This window comes from Euwallacea fornicatus, chromosome 31 (genome assembly GCF_040115645.1).
Source record: "Euwallacea fornicatus isolate EFF26 chromosome 31, ASM4011564v1, whole genome shotgun sequence".
Taxonomy (NCBI): domain Eukaryota; kingdom Metazoa; phylum Arthropoda; class Insecta; order Coleoptera; family Curculionidae; genus Euwallacea; species Euwallacea fornicatus.
The window spans coordinates 2636377-2660791 of NC_089571.1; the positions used below are offsets into that span (position 1 = coordinate 2636377).

The 24415-nt window shown below is 30.8% G+C and overlaps 3 protein-coding genes and 1 long non-coding RNA gene across 13 annotated transcripts in view; 2 read left to right on the forward strand and 2 right to left on the reverse strand.

Moving 5' to 3' along the window:
• The first annotated feature begins 337 nt into the window (after positions 1 to 337).
• On the forward strand, positions 338 to 8191 carry Ibf2 (Insulator binding factor 2). Of its 3 annotated transcripts, none has more exons than XM_066298703.1 (13): positions 338 to 579; positions 645 to 1079; positions 1934 to 2088; positions 2287 to 2419; positions 2927 to 3096; positions 3512 to 3617; positions 3978 to 4156; positions 4330 to 4480; positions 5838 to 6025; positions 6745 to 6901; positions 7030 to 7220; positions 7437 to 7620; positions 7873 to 8191. In XM_066298703.1, the coding sequence occupies exons 2-13, from the start codon at positions 672 to 674 to the stop codon at positions 7957 to 7959; spliced, it is 2109 nt and encodes a 702-aa protein (XP_066154800.1). In that variant the 5' UTR covers positions 338 to 579; positions 645 to 671; the 3' UTR covers positions 7960 to 8191. The 3 variants fall into 3 exon arrangements, with proteins under 3 accessions (XP_066154800.1, XP_066154801.1, XP_066154799.1); XM_066298704.1 differs by having other exon boundaries at positions 648 to 1079; XM_066298702.1 differs by having other exon boundaries at positions 338 to 1079.
• A 4011-nt stretch (positions 8192 to 12202) lies between these two features.
• Positions 12203 to 13897, reverse strand: LOC136348119 (protein lethal(2)essential for life-like). Of its 2 annotated transcripts, XM_066298720.1 has the most exons (5): positions 13771 to 13897; positions 13249 to 13379; positions 13077 to 13191; positions 12872 to 12952; positions 12203 to 12688 (listed from the first exon to the last, which is right to left on the reverse strand). In XM_066298720.1, exons 2-5 carry the CDS (start codon positions 13377 to 13379, stop codon positions 12356 to 12358), a joined length of 660 nt encoding a protein of 219 aa, XP_066154817.1. In that variant the 5' UTR covers positions 13771 to 13897; the 3' UTR covers positions 12203 to 12355. The 2 variants fall into 2 exon arrangements, with proteins under 2 accessions (XP_066154817.1, XP_066154818.1); XM_066298721.1 differs by lacking the exon at positions 12872 to 12952 and having other exon boundaries at positions 13771 to 13896.
• A 394-nt stretch (positions 13898 to 14291) lies between these two features.
• On the forward strand, positions 14292 to 14977 carry LOC136348123 (uncharacterized). Its single transcript, XR_010733587.1, has 2 exons — positions 14292 to 14648; positions 14730 to 14977. It is a non-coding gene; the product is annotated as an uncharacterized lncRNA (long non-coding RNA).
• Positions 14978 to 18401: 3424 nt separating this feature from the next.
• The window catches only part of Pde8 (phosphodiesterase 8), a 101664-nt gene continuing 95650 nt past the window's right edge, over positions 18402 to 24415 (reverse strand). For all 7 annotated transcript variants that reach the window (XM_066298695.1, XM_066298696.1, XM_066298700.1 and 4 more), the window contains 8 exons: positions 23458 to 23640; positions 23311 to 23400; positions 23013 to 23261; positions 21207 to 21423; positions 20148 to 20320; positions 19809 to 20091; positions 19586 to 19756; positions 18402 to 19526 (listed from right to left, as the gene is read on the reverse strand). In XM_066298695.1, coding sequence (XP_066154792.1) covers positions 19599 to 19756; positions 19809 to 20091; positions 20148 to 20320; positions 21207 to 21423; positions 23013 to 23261; positions 23311 to 23400; positions 23458 to 23640 — 1353 coding nt within the window. In that variant the 3' untranslated portion in view covers positions 18402 to 19526; positions 19586 to 19598. The remainder of the gene's footprint in view (positions 19527 to 19585; positions 19757 to 19808; positions 20092 to 20147; positions 20321 to 21206; positions 21424 to 23012; positions 23262 to 23310; positions 23401 to 23457; positions 23641 to 24415) is intronic.

The following is a 24415-nucleotide window of genomic DNA, read 5'->3' on the forward strand; positions in this document are numbered from 1 at the left end:
GACAAAATAAAACAAGAAAGATAAATAGACTTAAAGATCAACCAAAAAAGAAAAATTGCTTAAATTGAAAATAAATTAATAAGATTACCTATATGGTAAATATAATGTTTTGAAAAGTTTCTTGCGGAAAAACAAAATATTTCTGTTGAATTTTCTTCTGTATCAAGTAGTGCGTTTAGAGAATTTCAATTAAAAAGAACATTTATTATTATAAATGGGAAATTTTGTTATTTGCTATTTATCTTTAAATAAAATCTAACTTACTGATGACGTCACATCAATACCGGTAAACATAACCTTATTCAAAACCAAGATTACGTCAAACTGTCAAACATAAGTCAAAAGCAAACAATCCAACCAAACAAAAGTTTATATTCAATTTAAATTTCTCATTTTCGGAGTAATTAAAATTAGAAATTAAACTTAAAATCTTGAAACACTCTGATAACTACTAGTCTGGCATTATAACAAATTGAAATTGGTTGACTAGAGTTACACCACACTTTGTCCTTCTAGAGCCCCGTGATTTGTACGTTTGTACCCGAATTTCAATATCCAATCAGATCCCAGCACCATTTGGTATGCATACTTGGAATTTGCTTGATTGCCCTAATTTTATTTTGATTTTACTGTTTCGTTCAAAGTAGGTAAATATTAAGTTCAGACCAAGCATGGAAACTTACCACATGAAAGAAAAATCAAATAAGATGCCACATGGCACAGAAAGTCAAAGTGAAATTGAGGAAACTAATGACACTTTACAGGAGTCAACAACTGTATCAATATGCATAAAACAGGCAACTACACACCTTGAAACAGGGGCAAAACGGATTAAACAAGAAATAAAACAAGAACAAGACAGTGGTGATTTTTATGTAAACAAATGTTCTGAAGAATCTCTAGTAACCAATTTTAAACCTAATGTGATGGATTGGGCTTACCCAGAATCTTACATCAATCAATCAGTAGGTGATGAGTCACTGGTAGAAGAAATACCATCTGAGACTATGATTGAATTTGATAATCTTCAGGAAGATTGTTTGGAAGATAATTACACTTTCATTAAAAACATTCCCAAGGTAAGACATTTCAATCACCAGTAAATCTAAACAGTAGATGTACAGTGCTTCTGTAAATTGTCCCTCCTGGTAATTTTTTGACAAATCATTATCTTTTTATAATTTGAAAACAACATTAAACAGAAAAAATCTATCTTAACATTTGTTTATTTCTCTAAATGGTGTTTACATCATCAATATGTCAAAAGGACTGAATTTTATAATTGAACCATGTATCATGTGACACCTCAAATTTAAAGATGTTTCAAAACTACATTTAATGCTGTTTAAAATTGACCAATTAGTTTTTGGAAAAAAGAGCTATAACTAGAAAAAAATAAATGAAAATAATGCAGTACAAATTCAGTTTTACAGTACATAAATAATTTTAAAAATTTTAGTTAATAGAAAGTAAAAAAATAATAAGATAATTAAAATTGATATTGATTGACATGATCTCTGCACAACAAAAATAGGTACAACTGATATGAGGAATATATTTTGGCATTCTTCTTTATCAATTTTTCAAATCAATTTTTTCTCAGGAAATTGACCCATATAAGAACTTTTATGCTTAAATGTATTTAATATAACATAAACTTTTTAACAATACCAAGAATACCCTTCAAAACTTTAAGATCACCAAAATTTAAACTGTTATATAAAAAATTGATTTATCCCTCTCAGAAAAATATATAAATATTTATCTGTAATGTCTAAGAAGTAAGACTATTATTTGGCAGCCTAGGCATTAAAGGTAAAATCTATTTTGTGCTATTAATAGTAAATTTTTTTTGTCAATAAGTATGTTTTAATAAATTTTTAAATTAAATATGTACCCAAGGAAAATTTTATTTGGTTGTGAATTTTTTTAGTTGCAGCAGGGAAGACCTGTAAATCCAGCTTTCAAGGACTTGGGGTTTTCATTGATTAGAAAAATAATTGATAATAAAAGGAAATATTTTGCACAATGTTCAGAATGCTTGAAATTTTTGGCAAATACTAGCGCTCAACGCTTGCAACAACATAGGTAAGACTACAATTAATTATGATAAAATACTGGGCTATCAACCTTCAAATTTAAAAAAAAGTAGAAAATTTACAATAATTTTTTAAAGATTGATGTCTAACAAAGCAATTTTGAGGGAACTAGTATTTTGCTTATCAAGTTTTTTTCGTTCAGTTAATTTAAACCCATATACTGCTCAGATGGTGAAATAACTTTTAGGAATTCTTGTGAAGTAACAAACAAGCGCAATGTAAAACATATGATGACGGTATTGGCAAAAACTGTTAAAACATCTGATTCGACTGTTAAATCTGATGAAGATCCCTCAGAAAGAGGATCATCATCAGATGAGGTAAGTCAACCTTTATATTTTATTTATTCATTTTTTACTTTATAATTTATGTTTTAATTTGGCATTAAAATATTAAATATCATCTACTAAAATTTCAAAATGCTTAATAGAAATTTGTAACATGCATTTAAAGTTAATAATGTCTCCAAATTGAAGAAAGATATTTGAATACAGGAAGTATATTCAGACAGGTGCATCATCTTAAGCTATCTTACAAATATATTTGAGGAATTTAACTGAGAAAACATTGTGATGTTGTCACCCCTGTAGCAATTTTCTTGTCCAATATATGGAATTTCGAATACCCTCGAACGATAGTCCGGAATGTACATATCTATGTGTTTTCTCAATGCTAATATGTTTGTTATTTTTTGAGGTACTTAACTTCAAATATAATTTGTAAATTTTTATTATGCAGTTTGAAATTACATAAATTAAAATGAACTTCATTGACCATTTGAAGCATCAGGAACAAACCATATAAATTTATTTAATATTGGTTTTTAGAGTGAATATAGAATTGTTACGTCCTACTACCCTCCACGTAAAGCATTAAAAAACTTGGGGTTTTCTTTGGTTCAAAAAATAGCAGGAAGTAAAGTGACATATTATGCGTTATGTTCAAATTGCAGAGTGGTGTTACCAGGGATTTCGACGAATCGGTTGAGACAACACAGGTATGACTCATGGAATAATTATATTGGTTTTAAATATTTCGTTGTTTTAATCCAAAATTACGGACGTTTATTATTACTTAGTGGCGCATTCTACACATGAAATATTCCAATTATGAACTGCTTCATTATTTTATTATTTATTTTCTGTAAAAGAGCATTCTGAATTACTTTTATTCTGAAATTGTGTTTATATCATGTTTTATACAAACGGTCTAAAATTTGTGAAAGACACTATGTAACCATTGATGCGAACTAAGAATTAGGAAAAAACATCAACTGTAAATTTTGAAAGCTTTATGTTCTTGAATTGAATATATGTTTCAGAAATTCACAACAAAATACTGGCTTTTTTTGATAATCAAAAATACTCAAATAGCTAGTGTTTCTCTCTGACCAGGGCTATATTATATTTTAGGAGGACCTGCCAAATTAATGTTTCACGAAAATCAAAGAATGAAATCTTAGTTGATACACCACCTGTTAAAATTGAAAGTTTAAATCCTAGTTCAGAATTGGCAAAGGTGAGTACCATCCAACGATTTGATTTATTGTTTTCAGTCTTAATAATAAAAAATAAGAATGTAAGTATAAGAAGAAAGTATTAATTTTATGATACACTTTTATCAGCTTTTTGTCTTTATAAATAAAACAAACGCATAATGCAGTGGTTTGTGAAGCATCACTAAGCATATTTTTAATATTAGTGAAGGCTAAAATCACTGATAAAGCATTAATTCTTCAATATTTTTCAAGTAAAAGAAGGAAGTTTTGTCCTACATTTGCTGACTTAGTTCTTATTGCTATATCAATGTAAGAACTCTTTAGTTTTTTTAATCGTTCATAAACGTTCTTCAGATTGGAAAGATTTCATGTATTTACAGAAAAAATGTGACAAAAGCAGTCCAAAAGTCCGAGGAAGACCGCTAAGTAAAGCATTTGAACGTTATTCTTTTGCTTTAGTTAAAAAACAAATTGATCACAAAACCAAATATTTTGCAAAATGTTTATACTGCAAGCTGTTGTTAGCAAATACCTGCGGGGATAGATTGAAGAAACACAGGTAAGGAAAAACGCTGCTGGATGATTTAAAAGGTGATCGGTAGAATTCATTCAATATAAATTTGTTTGTAGCTTCTTTGCCTCTTCCATTGGGAATTTTCGTCTTATATATATATACACTTTTTAATAATTTATTCATGTTAAAATATACTATTTACATTGATAATATTATAGAATGAGGTGTAGGATAGAGAATACCCAAAATGAAAATTCAGAGAAACAAGACAGTTCATTAAATACTAGCAGTAAGGTTACGGAAAAATCACCTGCTACTGAGATAGCGTTTGAAATCGAATACCTGAAAGATGGGTCAGGACCGGGCGAAGTAAGTGTACATTTTTTGTTTACTATGTTATTTGATAAGTATCTTTCATATACCAATTTTTTTGCCGAGTTTAAATAAAATTAATCATACTTAATATTTTAGAAAACTAGTATTATATTTGTTTATTATCAACCTTAAAATACAAGTAAAATAATTACAACCAGTACGCTAATTTTAACATGTTCCCTAAAATAAGTGAAAAATCATTTTCCTAGGAGCGTACGATAAAGACTTTTTGCTACACATATTTGCGAAGTGGAAGTAACTTTTTACTACGCGCAAGTCAAATTGATAGGTCTCATTGTCAAAACTTTTTATAGATATTTGACATTCATATGGATAAATTGTTTTACCGCATCTATGTATATAAAGATTATACTGCATACTAATATTTAATTATACTTACAAAAGACAATGAATTTAATAATCATTCCTTGTAAGATAAATATTGTACTGAGTACGTGCAAAAGTACCTTTACTCCACTCGATTGCTAATTAACTATAATTTTGTGCACTGGGGATTTAAATAATTATTTTCTTATTACATTTTCGTAAAAATGTCACAACCACTACAACATTTTGCTGTTCGGTAAATAGTCGATATGTTGATTACATCCAGTAAAACCAGGAAAATAAACGTCACCAAAAATTTGTTCTTCTATATCAAGAGCCACAACGTAATTAATCTGGTTTTATAATATTTTTGCTGGATATACTAAATAAAAATCGTTATTGATATACTCATGTTGATATTCATTTCAAATTCATCATAACCATTTATTGAAATATTTTAACTTTAGGCTCCAAGTGAAAACTATGCACAGGGTAGTCAAATTTGAATTGTTTTAGTAGGAGAAACCTATTTCCTGACCAAATAGGAAAAAAAACTAGTTTACTTGATATAACCTCTGTTTTTAAGGAACCCTACGTTACACGAAAACCATATTTCGATATACATATATTACTGTTTCAGAATTCCAAGTTGATTTTTGAAAACATGCATTTTTTAGAGATGTAATGCAAATTTAAATGTAAATCTTTCCCTGTTCAAAATTTTGGTGTTTTATGAAGAAAATCGCAAAGATAAGCTACTTTTTCTCTATTTAGTTAGAAAATGGAGATTTCCTGTGGAAACATTCCTAATTTGTCTACACCGTATAGGAAATGAATTAAATTTTCTCTAGAAAATTGTTAAGTGCTGTAGAAAAGTTTTCTAACTTTCATTATTAAAAACACAAATTATGTTTCTCCCATATAATGTGTATAAATCCATTATTTAATAAGAAATTTCAATGAGCATTATACATGGATTTTCAACGAAATTAATAAATTTAATGAAATTAATTTTTTTTAATAGTTTTTCTGCATATCGCAAACAGAACGCGGCTGCACGACACCCGGAAGAAAACAAAATACGATAATGAGAGAGCTGGGATTCACACTAGTTAAAAAAGTAATAGGCGACAAACGTAAATATTACGCCATATGTTCAAATTGTAATGTTCCATTAGCAAATACTGCAGGAGATCGCCTAAAAAAACATAGGTAAGGGTTTAAACAGCTTTTCGAGCAATTAACCTAAGTAAAAATTTCATAGTTGTAAAGAAAATTAGAACCCATTATTTTATTTTCTACAACTAGGTAAAATATTAAATTTTCATATTGACATTTATTGCTTGTTTCTTCCTGACACATGCAAAATAGAGACACTGGGAAAAATATCTCTTCGGTTATTTCTTGTTATAAAGAGTGTGTCAGAGAAAAGCATCTACTCTGAAGTTGATTGTTTTTAAGAAAGCATCCAAATACGGGAATTTTAATATGACAAAATAATTTTTAAACATTATTTTCCTATCCGGAAAGTTAATTTTTTTTAATTTATAAATTGGAAAAGAAGTTTACGAAGAGTTTTCAATGACTACCTATCTATTTTTATCACATTTTCCGAATTCTCACCACGTCTCTTAATTTAATCTCAGCTTTAATATTTCTGTTATAACAAATAAGTTAAGTATCCTTAATTTCATAAATTCAAACGATTAATAATCAAAGGGAACATTATTGTATTTAAAACGTATATTAATGAACGATCAATATTTCCAATTTCCATTAACTAATATAAAGTTAAAATGAATCATTATTAATGATATACTTCCTCCTTAAATAATTATAATGTGACGTGTAAAAATGTTACTGAGTTGAGACTTAGAAATATTAATAAGTCATTAAGAAATATCTTGTATAAGAGTGTTATTAAATTTTAGAAATTCATGTTTACAAAATAACGATGCAAAAACGATAAAGTGCGAGAATGAAGGAGGTTGTCTCAAAGTAGAGTACGGACCTGGAGGTACCAAAAAAGTTGTAGGTGAATCTTCATATAAAATTGAAATTTTTCCCGAAGGAGCGATTTCTGATGAAGTAAGTGGGATATCAAATTTAATAACTTTTTAAATTCATTAGCTTATAATTTTATTTCCTAAAGACCAAGTAATTTGTCATTCCAAATTATGAAAAATAATACACTAATATTAATTTTTATATTTAAGATCGCTTCCATTTTGCAAAGCCAATGTAAGATTAAGGCAGAACCAGGAAGACCTCAAACCAAAGCATTTAGAGACTACGGGTTCACATTATTGAGAAGGGAGTTAAATGGAACCAGGAAATATTTCGCGCAGTGTTGGAATTGCAAATCTGAACTAAAAAATACTGCATCAGATAGACTGAAAAGGCACAGGTAGTGTAAGAAGTGCAAACAGTTTCCAAGCAGCTATTTCCTTTACGAAAATTTGGAAATTAAGTATAACTGATAAGGAATATTCAGTCTCTATTTTGAAGTTTCCATTGAGATAATTTTACTCTAAGGTTTTAATAAATAATGGTATAACGATCTATACCTTAATAATTTAATATGACAATATTCCGTTTATAACAATCAAAAAATTAATTGCAGGCAAATTTGCGGAACTGAAAACCTAGCTCAGTTCAGCTATGATGATGAATCTCGCGTTCATTCTCTTTATAATTCTGGACAGACATTGCAGCCATTTTTCGATCCATTGTCAATCTTCGAAGAAGCTGAAAATCAAAATAAAATTGAAATTGAAAACTTAGATGAAGATCCGGTGTTGAACGAGGTAATTATATGAATTTTTTTTGGAATTGAATTAAGGTTTCAAAGTAATATTTTGAAAGATTGTTGAGATGATTGACTTGAGCAATATTAAATATAAATAATAAAGACAATATAAACAATAATATAATATAAAGCAGAGTGAAATATATATTAGTACAATTACCAAAAATATCTACCTTTAAGGACTTTTAAAATTTTACATTTGGAATTTCAAAATTAAATTCATCTTTTTGACACAATTCTCATTTCGCAGAATGAACAGTTGTTACTTGCAATGGACGACAGACAAAATCCTCATAAGTTTCCAATAATAAACGGTAAAACTGAAGATCTCAGGTAAAGTTTGTTGTGTTCGAAATCGTAATTTACTCGTTCGAACGAGATGTAACATAACTCTGTAGAAATGGTTTTTATTATAACCTTAGGGTACTTAATTGAAATATGCTAGCACTTTTATTAAATTAGTACTGAGTGAAAAATTACTGTTTTGACTTAACTGTTAGTCAAATTTTTAGCGAAAACATGGATTAATAGTGTTTGCGTATTTAAGTTTTAATAAAAAATGAAATGTTGTTGATTTTTTTTCACCTTTATCTTATTGAAACAGATAACAAGCTATAAATATGGACAAAGGTTGTGAAGTTTTTTTTAATACATCAAATATATCGTTATCCAAAAAGAAGACACAAAAGAAAATAAAAATTGACCAATACGTCAATTAATTTTAAAAAGTTTTTATCTTTAGATATAATAAATGAGTTTTCGATCTGTTCGATATCTTAATCCTGGAATAAAGTTACAATAATAAACTCTTTGTTTAGTATCCCGTTTTTTTATTCTTCTCTTGATCTGTTTTTACCTCACTTTCACAATATGTGACTTTTTCTTTGTTAACCTTCATTTGGTAAAAAAGGATAATAAACTTTACTTGTATGTCCAATAAATGCACGTGCGTGAGTTGTTGCCAAATCTTGAATACATTCATTCAATAATTAATGAAATTTTTTTTACGAGTCGTATATTTGGGTCAAGATGGCTTGTAAAAATGTTGGTAATATTGATGGGTGTATGCAGGAAAAGAAGGGTGCAAATGCGGACAGTTTTCCTGCTCCAGTCAACCGAACCCGAGGGTCGCTAAGTGCCCAATGCAACTATGTAATTATGAACGCGTCAAGCACAGTATTTGCAAAGTGCAAGTAACATGAAAATCTATGTTTTCATCCACTGTTTTTTGCAGATATTATTGCATAATAATTGAAAAGCGATAGTTTAAATTGGTAATAAGCAGTATTAGTAAGTCACAATAAGGTCACAGCCCGATTCCACGTTTATTCCGTATACTTTCTAGTTTCATAGCGGTTTCTTGTGTAATTTTTTTATATTATTTGAATTTCCTTCAATTCTTTGTAAAGCTTTGTGAAAATATTGAAATGAGAGTAATTGTATTGCCTCATGTATTAAAATATTTATAATATACATGGTGTCTGTTTTACGAGCTCAATCATGGGGATCTCGGTTATTTAAAGAGATACGAGGTCAGTAAAATTAGGGCAAAGTTGTGCATTTTAGAGCTTTGTAAGAAGCCGTTTGAAGAATTATAAAATTTCGATTACTTCCGTAAATATTCGGGAAAATACGAATTTTCGAAAAAAGATTTATATTCTTTTCTAGATTCATTTGAAGAGATAATTGAAAATGGCTAACACATTTTTATAGTCACTTTTTTACCTCGACAACACGACAGTGTCAAATTTAGAATCCGACGTTTTGATTTTCCGGAACCATCATTAACTTTATTTTTTCTTATGGGCGTCATCTTTGATTTTCACATTTTTAGATTCAACTTTTTTTCGATTACGATGATATATTACAAGTTAAAATTCGAATTTTCCGTTTAATAGAAATATCAAAAATCTTGTTTTTGCCAAAAGTATTTTAGAAGTAACATACAGGCATATGTTTCGATAAATAAATTTTTGACGTTCCGACCGAATATCGTTTAATGTCGCATACATTTACAAATTTGATATAATTTTCTTCACAAAATGCCTTTTTCAAGTGACGAAAAACTAGATATGCTAGAAATTTGTTACGCCTCGCATCGAAATATGCAAATTACTTTGAAAACATTTAGAGTGATATTCAGGAAGGCAGCAACTAGCAAAAAATTACTTTCTGTTACTTTACCGAAATTTACCCGAATTTAGAGCATTTCCTAAGCCCAGACAACAAATTAAATCTTTAAATGAGAATTGTTGGAAATTATGAGTATATTTAATGAAAATTGGGATTAACAAAATCAGAATGCACTAACCGACCGACTTTACTTATAAACGGTAGAAACACGACTGCAGTACGAGCATTGTGAAAGATTTCAAGAAATATTTCCCTTTTTATATACACCTGAATCAGCTTGGTGTGTAAACAATATGAGTCAACCATGCTGAAATTATTATTTATCTATTACCATTTAGATTTTAGTTTTCTACATTGATTTATAATTTAACAAATCCAACAAGAATGAAGCGGAAATTTTACAGGCGGTAAGTAAAATATTAACACCTTCAATAAGTATTAAATGGAAAGGAAATTAATTTTTCATTAGATTCAAGATAATCCTTCTACATCGACAAGGATGATAGCAAAAAAGATTAACGTATCTCATCTGGCAGTATGGAGTCTTAAAAACACAAAAATATCTCCCTTTTAAAATTTAAATATCACAAACATTATATCCAAGAGATACTGAATGGCGGGTAGCATTTTACAGAAGTATTTTGCAAAATCCCTATTTTCTCTCTAATGTGATCTTCTCTGACAAGTACAAGTTAACTAACTCAGGCGTATTCAATCGACATAATGAACATGTCCAGTCCATTAAAAATTCACGAGAACACCAGGGTCGAAGACCACATATCCACTTCGGGTTAAATGTTTGGGTTGACCTATTTAGTGACAGGATTATTGGTCTTTACATTTACAAAGAAAATTTGACTGCAGATGGGTATTTACATTTTTTAAAAACCTATCTTGCTGACCACATTGATGAAAACATTTGCATCAACCGCTTGAATAACGTTGGGTTTCAGCAGAATGGTGCTCCGTCACATATCACTAGGAGAATAACGGATTATTTGCAGAAACTATTTCCAAGGAGACTCATCTCAAACAAAACATACATTGGCCGGTACGCTCACTGCATCTTTTCCTATTAGATTTTTATTTATGGGAAACTATGAAAGACCTTGTTTATAAATCTGTACCCACTGATATTAATGAGTTGCAAAGAAATGTCATAACCATTTTGAGGACCAAAAAAAAAAGACGAGATGTTTTAAGATCAATGCACAAACTAAAAAGACGTATGCGGCTGGGCTTGGAAATGGATGACGAAACTTTTAAGCATCTCTTATTAAAATGAAATCATATTAAAAATTATCAGAACAAAAGTATGTATGTTATTTCCAAAGCACTCTTTGCAAAAACAGGATTTGTGATATTTCTATTAAACGGCAAGTCCAAATCTTAACATGTGATACATAATCGTAATCAGAAAGAAAAGCTAAATCCAAAAATGTGAAAATAAAAGATGACGCCCTTAAGAAAAAATAAAGTTGACGATAGTTCCGGAAAATCAAAACGTCAGATTCTAAATTTGACACTGTCGTGTTGTCGAGGTAAAAAGTGACTATGAAAATGTGTTAGCCATTTTCAATTATCTCTTCAAATGAATCTAGAAAAGAATATAAATCTTTTTTCGAAAATTCGTATTTTCCCGAATATTTACGGAAGTAATCGAAATTTTATAATTTTTCAAGCGGCATCTTACAAAGTTCGAAAATGCGCATCTTTGCCCTTATTTCACCGACCTCGTATCTCTTCAAATAATCGAGATCCCCATGGTTAAGCTCGTAAAATAGACATCCATGTTTCAGCTAGATATTGATTAGTGGTTGACAGCTTGGAGTTCCAAGAACTAATAAAAAGTTATCATCTAGTAGAATTAAGCCTTTTTTCGGTGGACTGATGGAAACTTCGTTCTTGAGCGTTTCATCTAATTGTATATTTAAAATTTAAACTTCACCTCAAGTTAAACTCAACATTGTGACTGATAATCAATAATATATATGCCAAATCTGGACCTTAAACGTCAGGTTTGGTGGGAATCTTTTTATACAATTCAACCTAATTCTACTATAAATCTTAAGTTATTAACTTATTTGCAAACATTTGATGTTTATTGGTTGTTTTGAAAATTGAGTCAACTATTCAGCTTTAGGAAAAATGTATGCTCTTTTACACACACCTGTGGATGTCACTATACGCCAGTACCTACATGAGTAGATAATAAAAAACGAAACTATTTATGTAAAAAAACTACTTAGGTCGCTGAGATTAACCTTGGAAGAAGCCAACGGACTAATAGCAGATGTTTGTAGTTTTTAACAGTAATTTATAATTTTTTTCAGCACCTTTTTTATAACCTTAATACAGTAATATGTCAGTGGTTATTCTTTTTAGGTGTAATTTATTGATTAGCAAAATTCATGATTTTGAATGCTCAGGTTGCCATATGAAATAAATTTTTAAAAACAAAAAGCTTTATTGAATATTAAAAATCGCTAATTATAATATAGATTGTGAGAAATAGGTAACATTTGTTAACAACAAATATATTATTAATACATAATAAATTAATCTTAGAGTGATACAAACTTAAATAGCTTCAAAAAACACTAATTAGTGGGATGCTCCACCTTAGGCTCCGACGAAGAGGTCACAGTGGACTTAGCAGGGCCTGTTTGTTGAATGGGAACCACCCTGTCAGTATTTTTAACAGTTTCTCCCTTTTTGGGGGCAGTAACGGTCAAAATTCCATCAGAAGATAGAGATGAAACGACTCCCTCGATATCGTGTTCGGTAGGCAACACGTACCTCCTAACAAAATGCCTAGAGATATAACCATGTTCGTCTTGTTTCTCTTCGTGTTTTCCTTCTACGATAATGCTATTTCCACTGGTCTTCACTGTGATCTCAGCGGGGGAAAATTGCTGGACATCTAAGATTACCTGAAATAACTTAAAATTGCAGACAAATATTTTTTAGAGTAGAAAATTACTCGTTAGTGAAAAGCATAGTGAATTACTTAGAAAGGAGCTTTTACTGATTTTGATGCTACAAAGATATTTTGATTTTATATTTTAGTAATTTTAAAAAGAGAAAATGCAAACTTTCAAAACGGGAGAGATTACCTCGAAATTATATTTTGATCGACGTATGCTTGTGTTGGCCCTAGGTCCTTGGTTAGTTTGTACTTCTGTAATTTCGGCTTTCTAGAGTTTTACAAACGAAAGTATCGTTGTAGTTTCAAAATATTGTGTCTACTTTAAGCAAAAGCAATCGAAAGCTAGTAATTGTTAATATTCAAATAAAACGCTTTTATAGTCGCAGCTTCACCTGGAATTTGTCCTTATCTTGCTGAATGGTCGATCCAGATTCTTGCCTTTGAAGAACGTTGGAAGAAGTCCAGGGTCTTACATAGTTTCTGTTCAAATAGCTTCTGGGGAATGTTCTGAGAAATTCAAACTATATTAGAAAATTAGGTATAATAGGAATACGATTTTTTTACCTGAACGAATTTAGTAAATCATCGCGTTTTAATCCAACACCAAATTGTTGATCCAAAAGACGAGATGGACGAAGGCTGAACCAGTCTTCATCGTCCCACCAGTCCCGGTACGAAAGAGGTATTACGGACATCTGCGAGATTTAATAAACTTATAAGTACTTGCGCCTGCTACTAGCTATGAAACTGCACTAAACAGACGAAATTTTACGTTTCATGTAAATATATTACTAAGTTATTTAAAACTTTGGCAAGCATGGCTTTGTTTTTTGTTAACAGTCGCCTCTGTTTATGTGTCTTTATCTAAAAATATGCCTGCATGCCAACGAAAATAGTTGTATCTAAGCGAATAAAGCAAAAAAATTATCATAGATCATGAACTTTATTATTAGACAGAAACAGACCTGCTCTAAAATTATTGTGCAAGAATGTATCAATGCTTAAAAATAATTTTAGGGAATATATTACTTAAATGATGGTTCAAATTATCAACCAGAAAGGGATGAAGCAAATTGTATTACTTACAGTTTAAATGAGTATGGTTTTTAATATTTCTGCAGTTATCAACTCAGCTTTTGAAACTAAACTTTTCTTTCAGCCCAAACAAAAATATATACCTACCTCTGAAATTTTATGAATCAGAACATTTCATCATCCAAGATTTAAAACACACGTTTAAAATGCTTTCGTTATTTTAAAATAGACCATTTTAGCAATCGTTGTCTTTACTTCCAGTCTTGCTGTTAAAAATCATCAATAAGGAAATTGTAGACAAATGATGATTAAATCTAATTTAGAAAGTTTAAAATGACTTTAGAGTTCCATCACCCTAAAAGATATTTTGGCAATTAATTATAATTTTTTTTAGTATAAAAGATGTTATTTTTCACTTAGATAGAAAATCAGAAGTGTTACAATAAAATTGCTGCTAGTGTCTAATAGGGAGACTTGAAACGCCTCTTAATGGTGTCATTCGAGTATTTTCAAAATTTGAAAATATGCCAACAAATCGTTTAATCATCTGGATATGTTTGTTTGACCATAGTCGTATAATGTTCTAAAATAGATCAAAAAGGTGGTAAATTCTGGAAATTGAAAATATTTAGCGCATAACGTGGCAATTTTCATATTTTTGATGAATTTAAAATTATTAGATTTAATATGACTGAATATGAACATAAGAAATTTTAATTAAATTTACGTCCCCGAAATGACAGCTATCACTGAAGTAATTATATCATGATTGTAACTAAATAAATGGTTTATAACTAGTGTTCATCTAAATAAAAAAACTTCGAGGAAATATAGCCAATTTGCAAATGTAAGTGAGAGGATAAAGTCTTTTTCTGTAGTAGCGGAATTAACCAATATTACCAAGAAGGATCAGATAGGCAGTACCAGTGGTAAGTAGGAAGTTAAGATCAGGGACAACTGAGAACATAGGAGGACATGTAACTGCTAGTTGACTCTAACTGCTAGTTTAGGGAATGGAACCTCATCATGGCTGCGAAGAAAGCAGTGATGGCGATGCAGAAGAAAAATCACGGGCCCGAGAGTAACAATTGACGAGCACGAGATTCCTACGCAAGGAGCGCTGAAATTCCTCGGAGTATAATTTATGTAGTGCAGTATGCAGGAACGTGAATTTTGAAGAACATACACGGTGACCTCAACGAGAACTTTGTACCTCGATTTTCAGTACTTAAAATTAAAATTTGTGAAAACTCTTCGACCTGTTGACTTTTTATTCGGTGGAATTTTTTAAAATTGTATTTTGAATTTCAACTCCTGACAGGGATGATAGTTACCCCAAAAAATTTCTAATTAGAGAGGAGTCAAGTGATATTTCATTTTAAAGGTAGTTGTATCTTGATTGTGACCTTCAGATTTAAAGTCACTGCCGCTATTCCCGATGATATGAGGGTTTGTCAAAATGTCCTTGATGATAAGAGACCTAGGGCTGTCGTGAAAGATTATGTGCTAATGTTCACCAAAATTTCACCTATCAAAATGAGAGGGGATCAGAGAAAGTTTATTTGGCAAAATGGGAAGAAGAGTAGGATGAATGCTATAGAAAAAATTTTGAAAGAATGGGAGAAAATATGAACAAAACTTTCAGTGTTAGGTTTAATTGATTGAAACAAAGCAGAATGGACACCGTGCTATTATGTACTGATTGAAGCTTATACAGGGTGTCCTCGAATTACGTAGCCAAAATAATACCGCAGATTGTTTGAGTGAAAATAAGTCGATTTAACTAAACTTCCCTCAGTCCAAAAGTTGATAATTATGGAGCTACAGGGTGTTAAAGTTGAAAAAAAAAATCACATTTTCTTTAATATCTTTCGATTTCTTTGAGTTAATTTCACGAAATTTATATTTGAGGGTGTTTTAGGATACGAAATTCAAATTTATTAACGATTTAGTTGTTTCTTCTAGGGGGCGCCACAAGCGACCATTAAGACACATTTAAATAACTTTTTCGTGCCACGGTGTATATTATTTTGGTATTTAAAAACCTTTTTCCCTACCTTTTATACTTAGAAAAGGTATACTTTATTGACGTCGCTAGAAGCAACGGTTTTGGAGAAAAATGCATCTAAGTCTGATGATGCATGCAAATTACCTTAAAATTATTTTCCGTTAAAAAAAATTAAGTTTTTCAAAAATAATTATTAGTAAAGGTATAACAATAAGTTTTCAAAATCAGATATTATTTTGACTATTACAACGGCAAAGTCCATAAACTAACAGCATATCCACCATTTCAGAATAAGTGAATTTATTGGCTATACTTATGGATATTTACAGGAACAAGAAGCAAAACTGACAAGAAAAACTGAGGGCTAAATAAAAAAACTGACATTTGAGAAATAAATTCAAATGTTAAAATGTCAATTAAAAACATAGCCAACTGAGTTATTTACTTAAAAGCGCTAACGCAAATATGCAGCGCATTAGAATTATGCGTTTTTCTCCAAAACCGTTGCTTCTAGCGACGTCAATAAAGTATACCTTTTCTAAGTATAAAAGGTAGGGAAAAAGGTTTTTAAATACCAAAATAATATACACCGTGGCACGAAAAAGTTACAGAGATTTAAATGTGTCTTAATGGTCGCTTGTGGCGCCCCCTAGAAGAAACAACTAAATCGTTAATAAATTTGAATTTCGTATCCTAAAACACCCTCAAATATGAAATTTCGTGAAATTAACTCAAAGAAATCGAAAGATATTAAAGAAAATGTGATTTTTTTTTTCAACTTTAACACCCTGTAGCTCCATAATTATCAACTTTTGGACTGACGGAAGTTTAGTTAAATCGACTTATTTTCACTCAAACAATCTGCGGTATTATTTTGGCCACGTAATTCGAGGACACCCTGTATAAACTGGAGTTTTTGGTAAGTATTTATGCAGAGTAGGGATGGAGGGTAAGTGGCACTGTTGGTTTTATCAGGAGTAAGTGGAAGGCATCCCAGAGTATATCTTGTTGGTGTGTTCTAAATGAGAAGTGCAATGGAAGAGAGTGAAAGCGAATGAATTGGAACTAACAAATGAAATAATGGAGAAGAAAAATTAACGTAAAATGCGAGAAGTAGGTGGAGTTCCAAACGAGGATAGAAAATGTTATGAGAGGCAAAGTCATAAAACAAAAGAAAATGAGAAAAGAGAAAAACAGGAGCACATGATATTGTATGTACGTTGTGCCTCAAGGTAACGCTCACAAGGCAGTTTTAGAGCCAGGGAAAAGAGAGGGAGTGGTTTTAGTAAATAGGTGGGGTAATCCTTATTCCTACCCTACTCGATTGTTACCATCGGACTCTCTGTAGAAAATACTAAACGGAGAGATGTCATTTAAAAATTTCTAGCTCCTTAATCACAATAAAAAGATAGGAACATCACTGGTAAGTAATGTTGTACCAGTAAGTTGTCAACAAATAAAATTTTGGAAAAATTGACTATTAAATTTTTGAAGTCGAACAAGAGAAGTGGAACTTATTGATATTAATTTCTTTTTTATGGTGACTTTAAAAACTGTTTTTCATATTTATTTAGTTAAATATAGTCTATGATTTTAGTAATAGGAAATATGAGCAGTAAATCTATTTGAGTAATCACAAAATTCCATCTGTTTTTCGCGATGTTTGTACCTACTTTTAACCATACTTTGCTAGATACCACCTATTTACTTATATTATTGTAATTTTTTGGAAAATGTATGTCATTTCATAACTGCATGACTAGTGGTTCTTCAGCTAATGCCATAACTGCAAGCCCAATTAATTGATTAAATAAAAAATTAGGTTTATTTTTGCCAAATGAGTTAGTATATGATATAAATCGATAAAGAGTTATTATTTATTATTATTCCTTATTTTTTGAAGAAGGCGAGCGTAAAGTCACTTTTTGCATTTGAAAACTTAATCGTATGTAGAATGTTTAAGTATTGAGTGTATTAGTATTAATGAAGTATTAATGGAAATATCTTTAAAATTACGCCAATAATGGAAAAATTAAAAAATACGTCTACTATAAGATGATGGGGTAAAATAATAGAGAGGATGAAGAACTTACTACCCTTTACCACATGTACCTCAGCCACCTTAAGTAATCTTTTTAAATGACATATTTAGGAATGAAATTCCAGAAACTTTGGTATTATCGAAAACCCTATTGAAAATGCTCTGCAACGATATATCGCAACCATATCCGTGCTATGTAAAATAATAACTTAAGGTGGCTGGGGTGCATTTGGTAGAGAGTAGTGAGTTCGTCATATCTTCAATTACTTTCCTCCATCATAACGGTAACGTGTCTTTAGATCTTTCCATTGCTGGTATAGTTTTCAAAATATTAGCGTTTATACTTTTAAAAAACCCACCATGTGTACATCCGATACAATAAATTATATAATTAATGACAAATTGAAGCTGGAAGAACGAAAATTAATATGGGAGAAAAAATTGGTACCATTCTGGTTAGACAAGTTTCTGTGAAAATTATATTATCTCCGGTGTGATATACAAGGATAATTTCATTATAACTTCACACACCTCTAAAGTGGTTAAACGCAGTTTTTTTTTATACGGCTATACATATTATTCCAAATAAGTTATATTTTTAACAACCGGTAGGGAACAATAATACATTCAAAATATAAAAACATTTCTTTAATCTCAGGAAGAATAAAACAATTAAACATTGACACTCTCTTTATACAAATAAAAAACACATCTTATACAAGGTGTATCTAAAGTAATGGCATACAGAACAAAGGTATATTTTCCGTGTTAAAACGGAGCGGTTTTGCATTATTTATTTGCGCAATGAATTTATAAGGGGTGAGACTCGAAATTTTATTTTGGATAACTTTGTCAAAATACGTCAAAACTCGTCAAAAAGTTTTCCTCGTTAAAAAGATAATCTTATAAAGTTACCAAATATTAGCATTTGAAAATATTACTTCGTTGCGTAATATCTTATGAAAAGTTATTTAAAAGTTACTGCACTTCACAACGGTGGTGAAAAATGGTTTTTGATTTTTGTGTGTTTATTTATTGAATCATAAAAGTAGAAAAGAAATAAATTGATATTCGAACTATGACTATTTTATTAGTTTATCTAATATAGAAATTCTTAGAAAAAATAACCATATTGTTATTAATTTAAAATTATTACCTGCAAATATTGTGCAGAAGAATGCTCTCGAAATTTTTCTAGTGTATATCTTTTCAAGTAAAAAACTTGAAATAATATGAACACCTGATAAAACTGGCCGACAAAAAATTATAAGAAATAAATAAACATAATACTTGAATTTCCTATGTTAAGAAAAACCAGGGCTACTGGTTTTGATTACTTGTTTTTCGTAAAAGTTAAAAAGCAAAAATTGAAATAACATTTTAACTTTCGGGACTAAGGTAAATGTAGCCTACGCACACTACCTAAACATTGAACATGCCATTGGCCTGTATGTCGTTACTTAAGACTCACCCTATATAACAGCGAAAGATTTGTAAGTAGGGTATATTCATCAAAGAATATATTATGATAAATAGACATACATAGATGCACGGCCAGCATGCACAATCCAAAATCGTATTATATTATTTTATTAAAAATAGATATATAAATAGATGTACATTCAATATTTATACAAGAAAAAAGAGGAAGAGGGGTTCATGTAGGAGGATATGCGCTAGCAAGTAATCAGGTATTGTAATAGTTCGAAGTCCTTTGAGTAAGAATATGGCTTAAGTCACTTATGTCGACGCTGTGACCTAGAATATGTTCAATCTTCAGCACTTACTGATTAAAGTGAAAAATGAAACAAACTTACGAGAATACTTATGCTAGTCAGACTTAATACTGGTAGGTATGGAAGGTGATAACACTGTAGCTTGCAACTTTTGGATATCATTTAAGGTAGTGTAACCTTGATCGTCGAATTCCTTCCATCTTATATAGTTTTGGCGCATGTAAGTCAGCAGCTCCGGCATGTCTATGAAAGCTACAAGACAAAGTTAATACAATTTTTCTTATACAATAAAATATTTACTGACCATTCCAAGCTTCAAACATATCATTGATAATATAGTCTACAAATCCAATCTGGGATTTTGGAATGGAGCAGGATTGCCTATCGAACATTGGCATCACAACTGGAAGTCCGCGAGTTTTTTCATCATCAGTTTGCTGGAAATATTCCTCAGCTATTCTCCTCGCCCATTCCACGCACAGCCGAAGAGGCCGAGTGGGATTCGAAACGTCGGCGCATTTGATCATCATCCTCTTTACCAGAGTAGTGTTTTCCGGGTTCAAAATCGGGGCATAGTCATCTGTTAACTGCAGAAAAAAAATTATCCACACTGATCACAATACAACTTGGAATATGATCATACCTCTCCACACTCAGAACTAACTGAAGACCGAGTACAGAAGACATTGACAAATTTGGCTAAATGTTCAAAATGTTTGGTCATTTCAGTGGCCAAAATCATATCTATAACGTTATGTCTGGCCAGTTTATATGTGTCTCTGTCTAAATTTTTGAAAATATTCACTCGCTCATCACCTAAAATACGTTCATAAATAAATAGTCTGGTGTACATACAGGGTCATCTAATGAAAACTTGACCTTCTCTGAATCTTCAAAAATAAAGACTTTTCTGTAAATTTCCAAAATACGTCAAAACAGTTTTTGAAGATGACACATTTTTATAAAAAATTAAATCCTCTAATTTTGCACATAGGCGCGTCACAGCGACCCTCTCAAAAATTTTAAATGATACAAATAGTCACGCGGTATCTCAAATTCAAGATCTTTTAAAACTAGATTCAGTGGTGTATTACAATTCAAAATCTATCGATTAGTTTTTGAGAAAAACGGTTATAAATTTCGTAAAAAAATGCAATAAAAACTCAATTAAAGCGTACCTAAACAATGAAACAACTTGTTTCTTGATAAGAAATTGGTTTGTTTTTGATATTATACTTCCAAAAAGTTTTTGGTTGTATATAAAAAATAAAACAATTAATTAATTAATTAAAATAAACAAAAACTGTCAGCATAAAATCGAAAACAAATAAATTTTCTATTAGTAAACCAGTTTTTTTCATTGTTTACATAGCATTTAAATAAGTTTGTATTGCATTTTATACGAAATTTATGACTGTTTTGTTGTAAATGTTGAATCACATTATACCATTAGATATAGTTTTGAAAAACCTCTAATTTAAGGTGTCGCAAGACCTCTCATGCCATTTAAAATGTTTGAGAGAGTTGCTGTGACGCGCATAAGGATGAAGTTTCGGGCTTGAATTTTACATAAAAAGTCGTCCACTTTAAAAAGTTGTTTTGATGTATTTTGGGAATTTTTGGAAAAATCTTTATTTTTTAAGATTAAGTGAAGATAAGTTTTCGTTGGATAATAAGGGATTAAATTTAAAAATAATTTTACCTAAAGTGAGTTTAAAAGTCATAGCAGCATGATGCGACTCCAGAACCGTGACATCATTGTACAAAATAGCCAATGGGTTGTTCGAGTTGGACAGGAAGGCGCTTGATTTTCCTGGATGATCCAGATCATGCGCTGCAGCTGCTATCAAACTGGTGGCTTCATCTAGGGGTTCCATTATGGATTTCATTCGTTCTTTTTCAAGAAAACCAGCAGTGGCCTAAAAAGAAATCGGAAAATTGTTAGTGAACAACACTCAAGTGGAAATTTTTATTGCCAATTCAGATATTTGTTTGTAATTGACAAAGCAAAGTTGTGTTTGCTTTTTATATTGATTTAATCTACTTCAAAACAAACATAAATCCGTAACCTATGGAGAGGTAAGTTGTCTAGAATGTTGTATATTTTTGCAATCCCCACCTCGTGAATGGCTAAAAATTATAGGATCTAAGATTGATTTAAAACATTCCGTCTGTCCTCATTCAGGTAGTTACGTGCTTAGGGTAACTTAGTGCTTTTCAACTATTGCAAGAGATTTTACGATAGCATTTATAAAAGTCGTTAAATCTACTAAGTAGACAACTATGCTGTCTAAAACTGAAATATTACTGTATGTTTGAAGAATCACAAGGAAATAGAAAAATTCTAAGAAACTTCAGTCGCGCTTGTTTTGCATAATGACTCTGTGCCTGGATAATTAAGAGAAGAAATATTTTCTGATATTTGATTGACTGTGGCATGAAAAAACTTCTCTCTAATTGCAGAATCCAAGGAAAATAGACATTTTTTAACGCGTTTATTTATTTACAAAATTTTCCTGTTTTTTCTTCTGTACTTCGCTCTTAAATAAAAAAAAGATGAAAAGATATGCACCAAAATTCAGATATATTTGTATAAGTATCTACTTAAAAATTTCAAGTACGTGAAAGTATCTCATGCATCGAGTACTGAGTTCTATAAAATAAGTCTGCACCAAAAGTTCAAAGTAGATCATGATGTGATCTTGAAGTGAGTGTATAACTGTTAGCAAAAAATAAGTCACCTTTTGCCGGAGAAAAATATGTGGCCATGACCGCCCATTTTCTCCGCTCTTGTTAAATTTTTTTTCCCCAAATAAAAAAAAATGTGCTTCGTGGAACTGTACATCACTACAAAATAAACATCAAATGTGTCAACAATCGCCAAATCTATTAACAATTTTTTTAACAACTTCAACACGCTCCATAGTTAATATAAAGCGCTAAAGAAAATAATAGCATTATAAAAATCTAATTATTTTCCTTCAAGGAATCTGAGGTTAGCGAAGTAACCTACTAATTTGTAGCACCTTGTATTTGAATACTCCTACAAATTAAAACAAATCACCTTCATTAAAATCTGTTACTACTAAACTAACTTTCATGCAACCTAAATAATCTGAAAACATTAATTTTGGAGAGTGATGGAAATTATTCAATTTTCCAATTATACATTCAAATTTGCGAATCCTAAACTAAACAATAATGAGTTTAGCTCCAGTGAATCGTCTAAGGGGTAATTTGAAATTTTAATTATGCACTATAACAGGGAGCTCGTAAACTAAGCAAACAACGTTTCTTTTTCGTTTAAATTCAGCAAAAAGAACGAAAAATTCTCGTTAATGCTTTTCCATTACGTGATTAACTAGATACTATTTAACTGAGTTCACTTGTTAATCCTTGGGCAAATTCTTCTCGGCAATGAGGATTTGAATAATTTACACTAATAAATACAGGTTTTTGCATGGAAACTTGTTTTCAATGGGTTGTTTTATAACTTTTTACAACTTACTTGTAATACATCCGCTGCATGTGTGGAGTTATGATACCAGTTCTCTGGATGGTAATTGGCTTCTATGACAGTCAACCAATTGCTCAAAGTCCTCTCATCACAGTTGAGGGTAGAGCAAACATCGAAATGATGGAACAAGTTCATACCTAAATGCTGAAGAGGTCTTTTCCTTGTGAGATCTTCTAGTTTAAATATGTCAAAGTCCCAGGTTAAGGAAGTTTCTAGAAGATCTCTGATTGCGACTGGGGCCTAAAAATCTTCAATCAAGCAAGAGTTATGTGGAAATATAATGTAAAACCTTGATTAGTCCAGTTCTACTGGGTCGAAATACTGAAGAATCGTTGCTACTCCTTCTCGAGGAGGCTGTTATCGTGGGTTGGGGTACTTTCTAAAAGTTCTATTTATTAGAATAATTTTATCGGAAAGTAATTCTATAGGTCCTCACCGACAGTAGAGCTGTGATGAGATCTGACACAACCGGTTCGTCCACCTTAAACTTATAGTCTTCTTTCACTTGTGATACATACAATTCTGAACCTTTCAGGATGTCTTCAACTTTATCTACCAGTTGCACTAGTTGAGGATTTGATCCTACATTTTCCCTTATTTGATCTATTAGTCCAACTACCTAAAAGTGAGATATTGAAAGTAAATAAAATAGCTGCCATATAAAAGTTATTGTCATTCGAAGTTACAAAAAAATCCTTCAACTGAAATATGTTTTTTATCAAAATATTTGATCTAAATTATATTGCAACTGTTTAAGAGTTACATGGAACTGTGTAGACTACGCACAAATAGACACAAAATAATGGATTAAAAAGAACAGTTGACAACGTGAACAAAAATATAAGGAAATTGATAGACTAATATAAACAAGATAGGTGGTTGGAAGTTAGAGAAAAAACTAGACAAGATAGAAGAAAATTGGACTCGCAATTTTTTTTAACTATCACGCTACAAAAAAAACCAGATATTATTGTTATAATCAACGAAAGTGAATCACAACGTTAGATAAACAAAGATTCATGCAGGGTTTGTTTGGCTGAGTGTCCATTCCAAGTCCAGGCCTGGAAAGCAGTAGAGAGACTTCAAACTCTAACGGATCACCAATGGCATAGTTCCGTAACTTTGTACTAACATCAAATGCCACCAAAAATAAACTTTTAGTCTTAAATTGTGAAATTAAAACAAAGAGTCATGGTATTTTAAGATTCCGAAAAAAAAAATCGAAAACCTTGGGGCCCGTTCGTTTGATTAATTTATAAATTTATTTATTTATGAAGAAACTGTACAGAATCCAACAAAAAATGAAGAGATATACAATTTAGATAATAGATTGAAGAATTTAAGAAAAATATTAAGATTCATCAGTGACGCACGAGCAAATTTTCCTAACGGAT

What these genes read in the sequence shown, in the direction of transcription:
- Ibf2 (XM_066298702.1), top strand. Translation starts at nt 672, where the DNA reads ATGGAAACTTACCACATGAAAGAAAAATCAAATAAGATGCCACATGGC. An exon ending in CTAGTTCAGAATTGGCAAAG is followed by an intron (nt 3,618 to 3,977) that starts GTGAGTACCATC and finishes ATGTATTTACAG; the next exon opens with AAAAAATGTGACAAAAGCAG. An exon ending in ATGGGTCAGGACCGGGCGAA is followed by an intron (nt 4,481 to 5,837) that starts GTAAGTGTACAT and finishes TTTTTTTAATAG; the next exon opens with TTTTTCTGCATATCGCAAAC.
- LOC136348119 (XM_066298720.1), bottom strand. Translation starts at nt 13,379, where the DNA reads ATGTCCGTAATACCTCTTTCGTACCGGGACTGGTGGGACGATGAAGAC. An exon ending in AAGATAAGGACAAATTCCAG is followed by an intron (nt 12,953 to 13,076) that starts GTGAAGCTGCGA and finishes GTAAAACTCTAG; the next exon opens with AAAGCCGAAATTACAGAAGT. An exon ending in GATCAAAATATAATTTCGAG is followed by an intron (nt 12,689 to 12,871) that starts GTAATCTCTCCC and finishes AAGTTATTTCAG; the next exon opens with GTAATCTTAGATGTCCAGCA.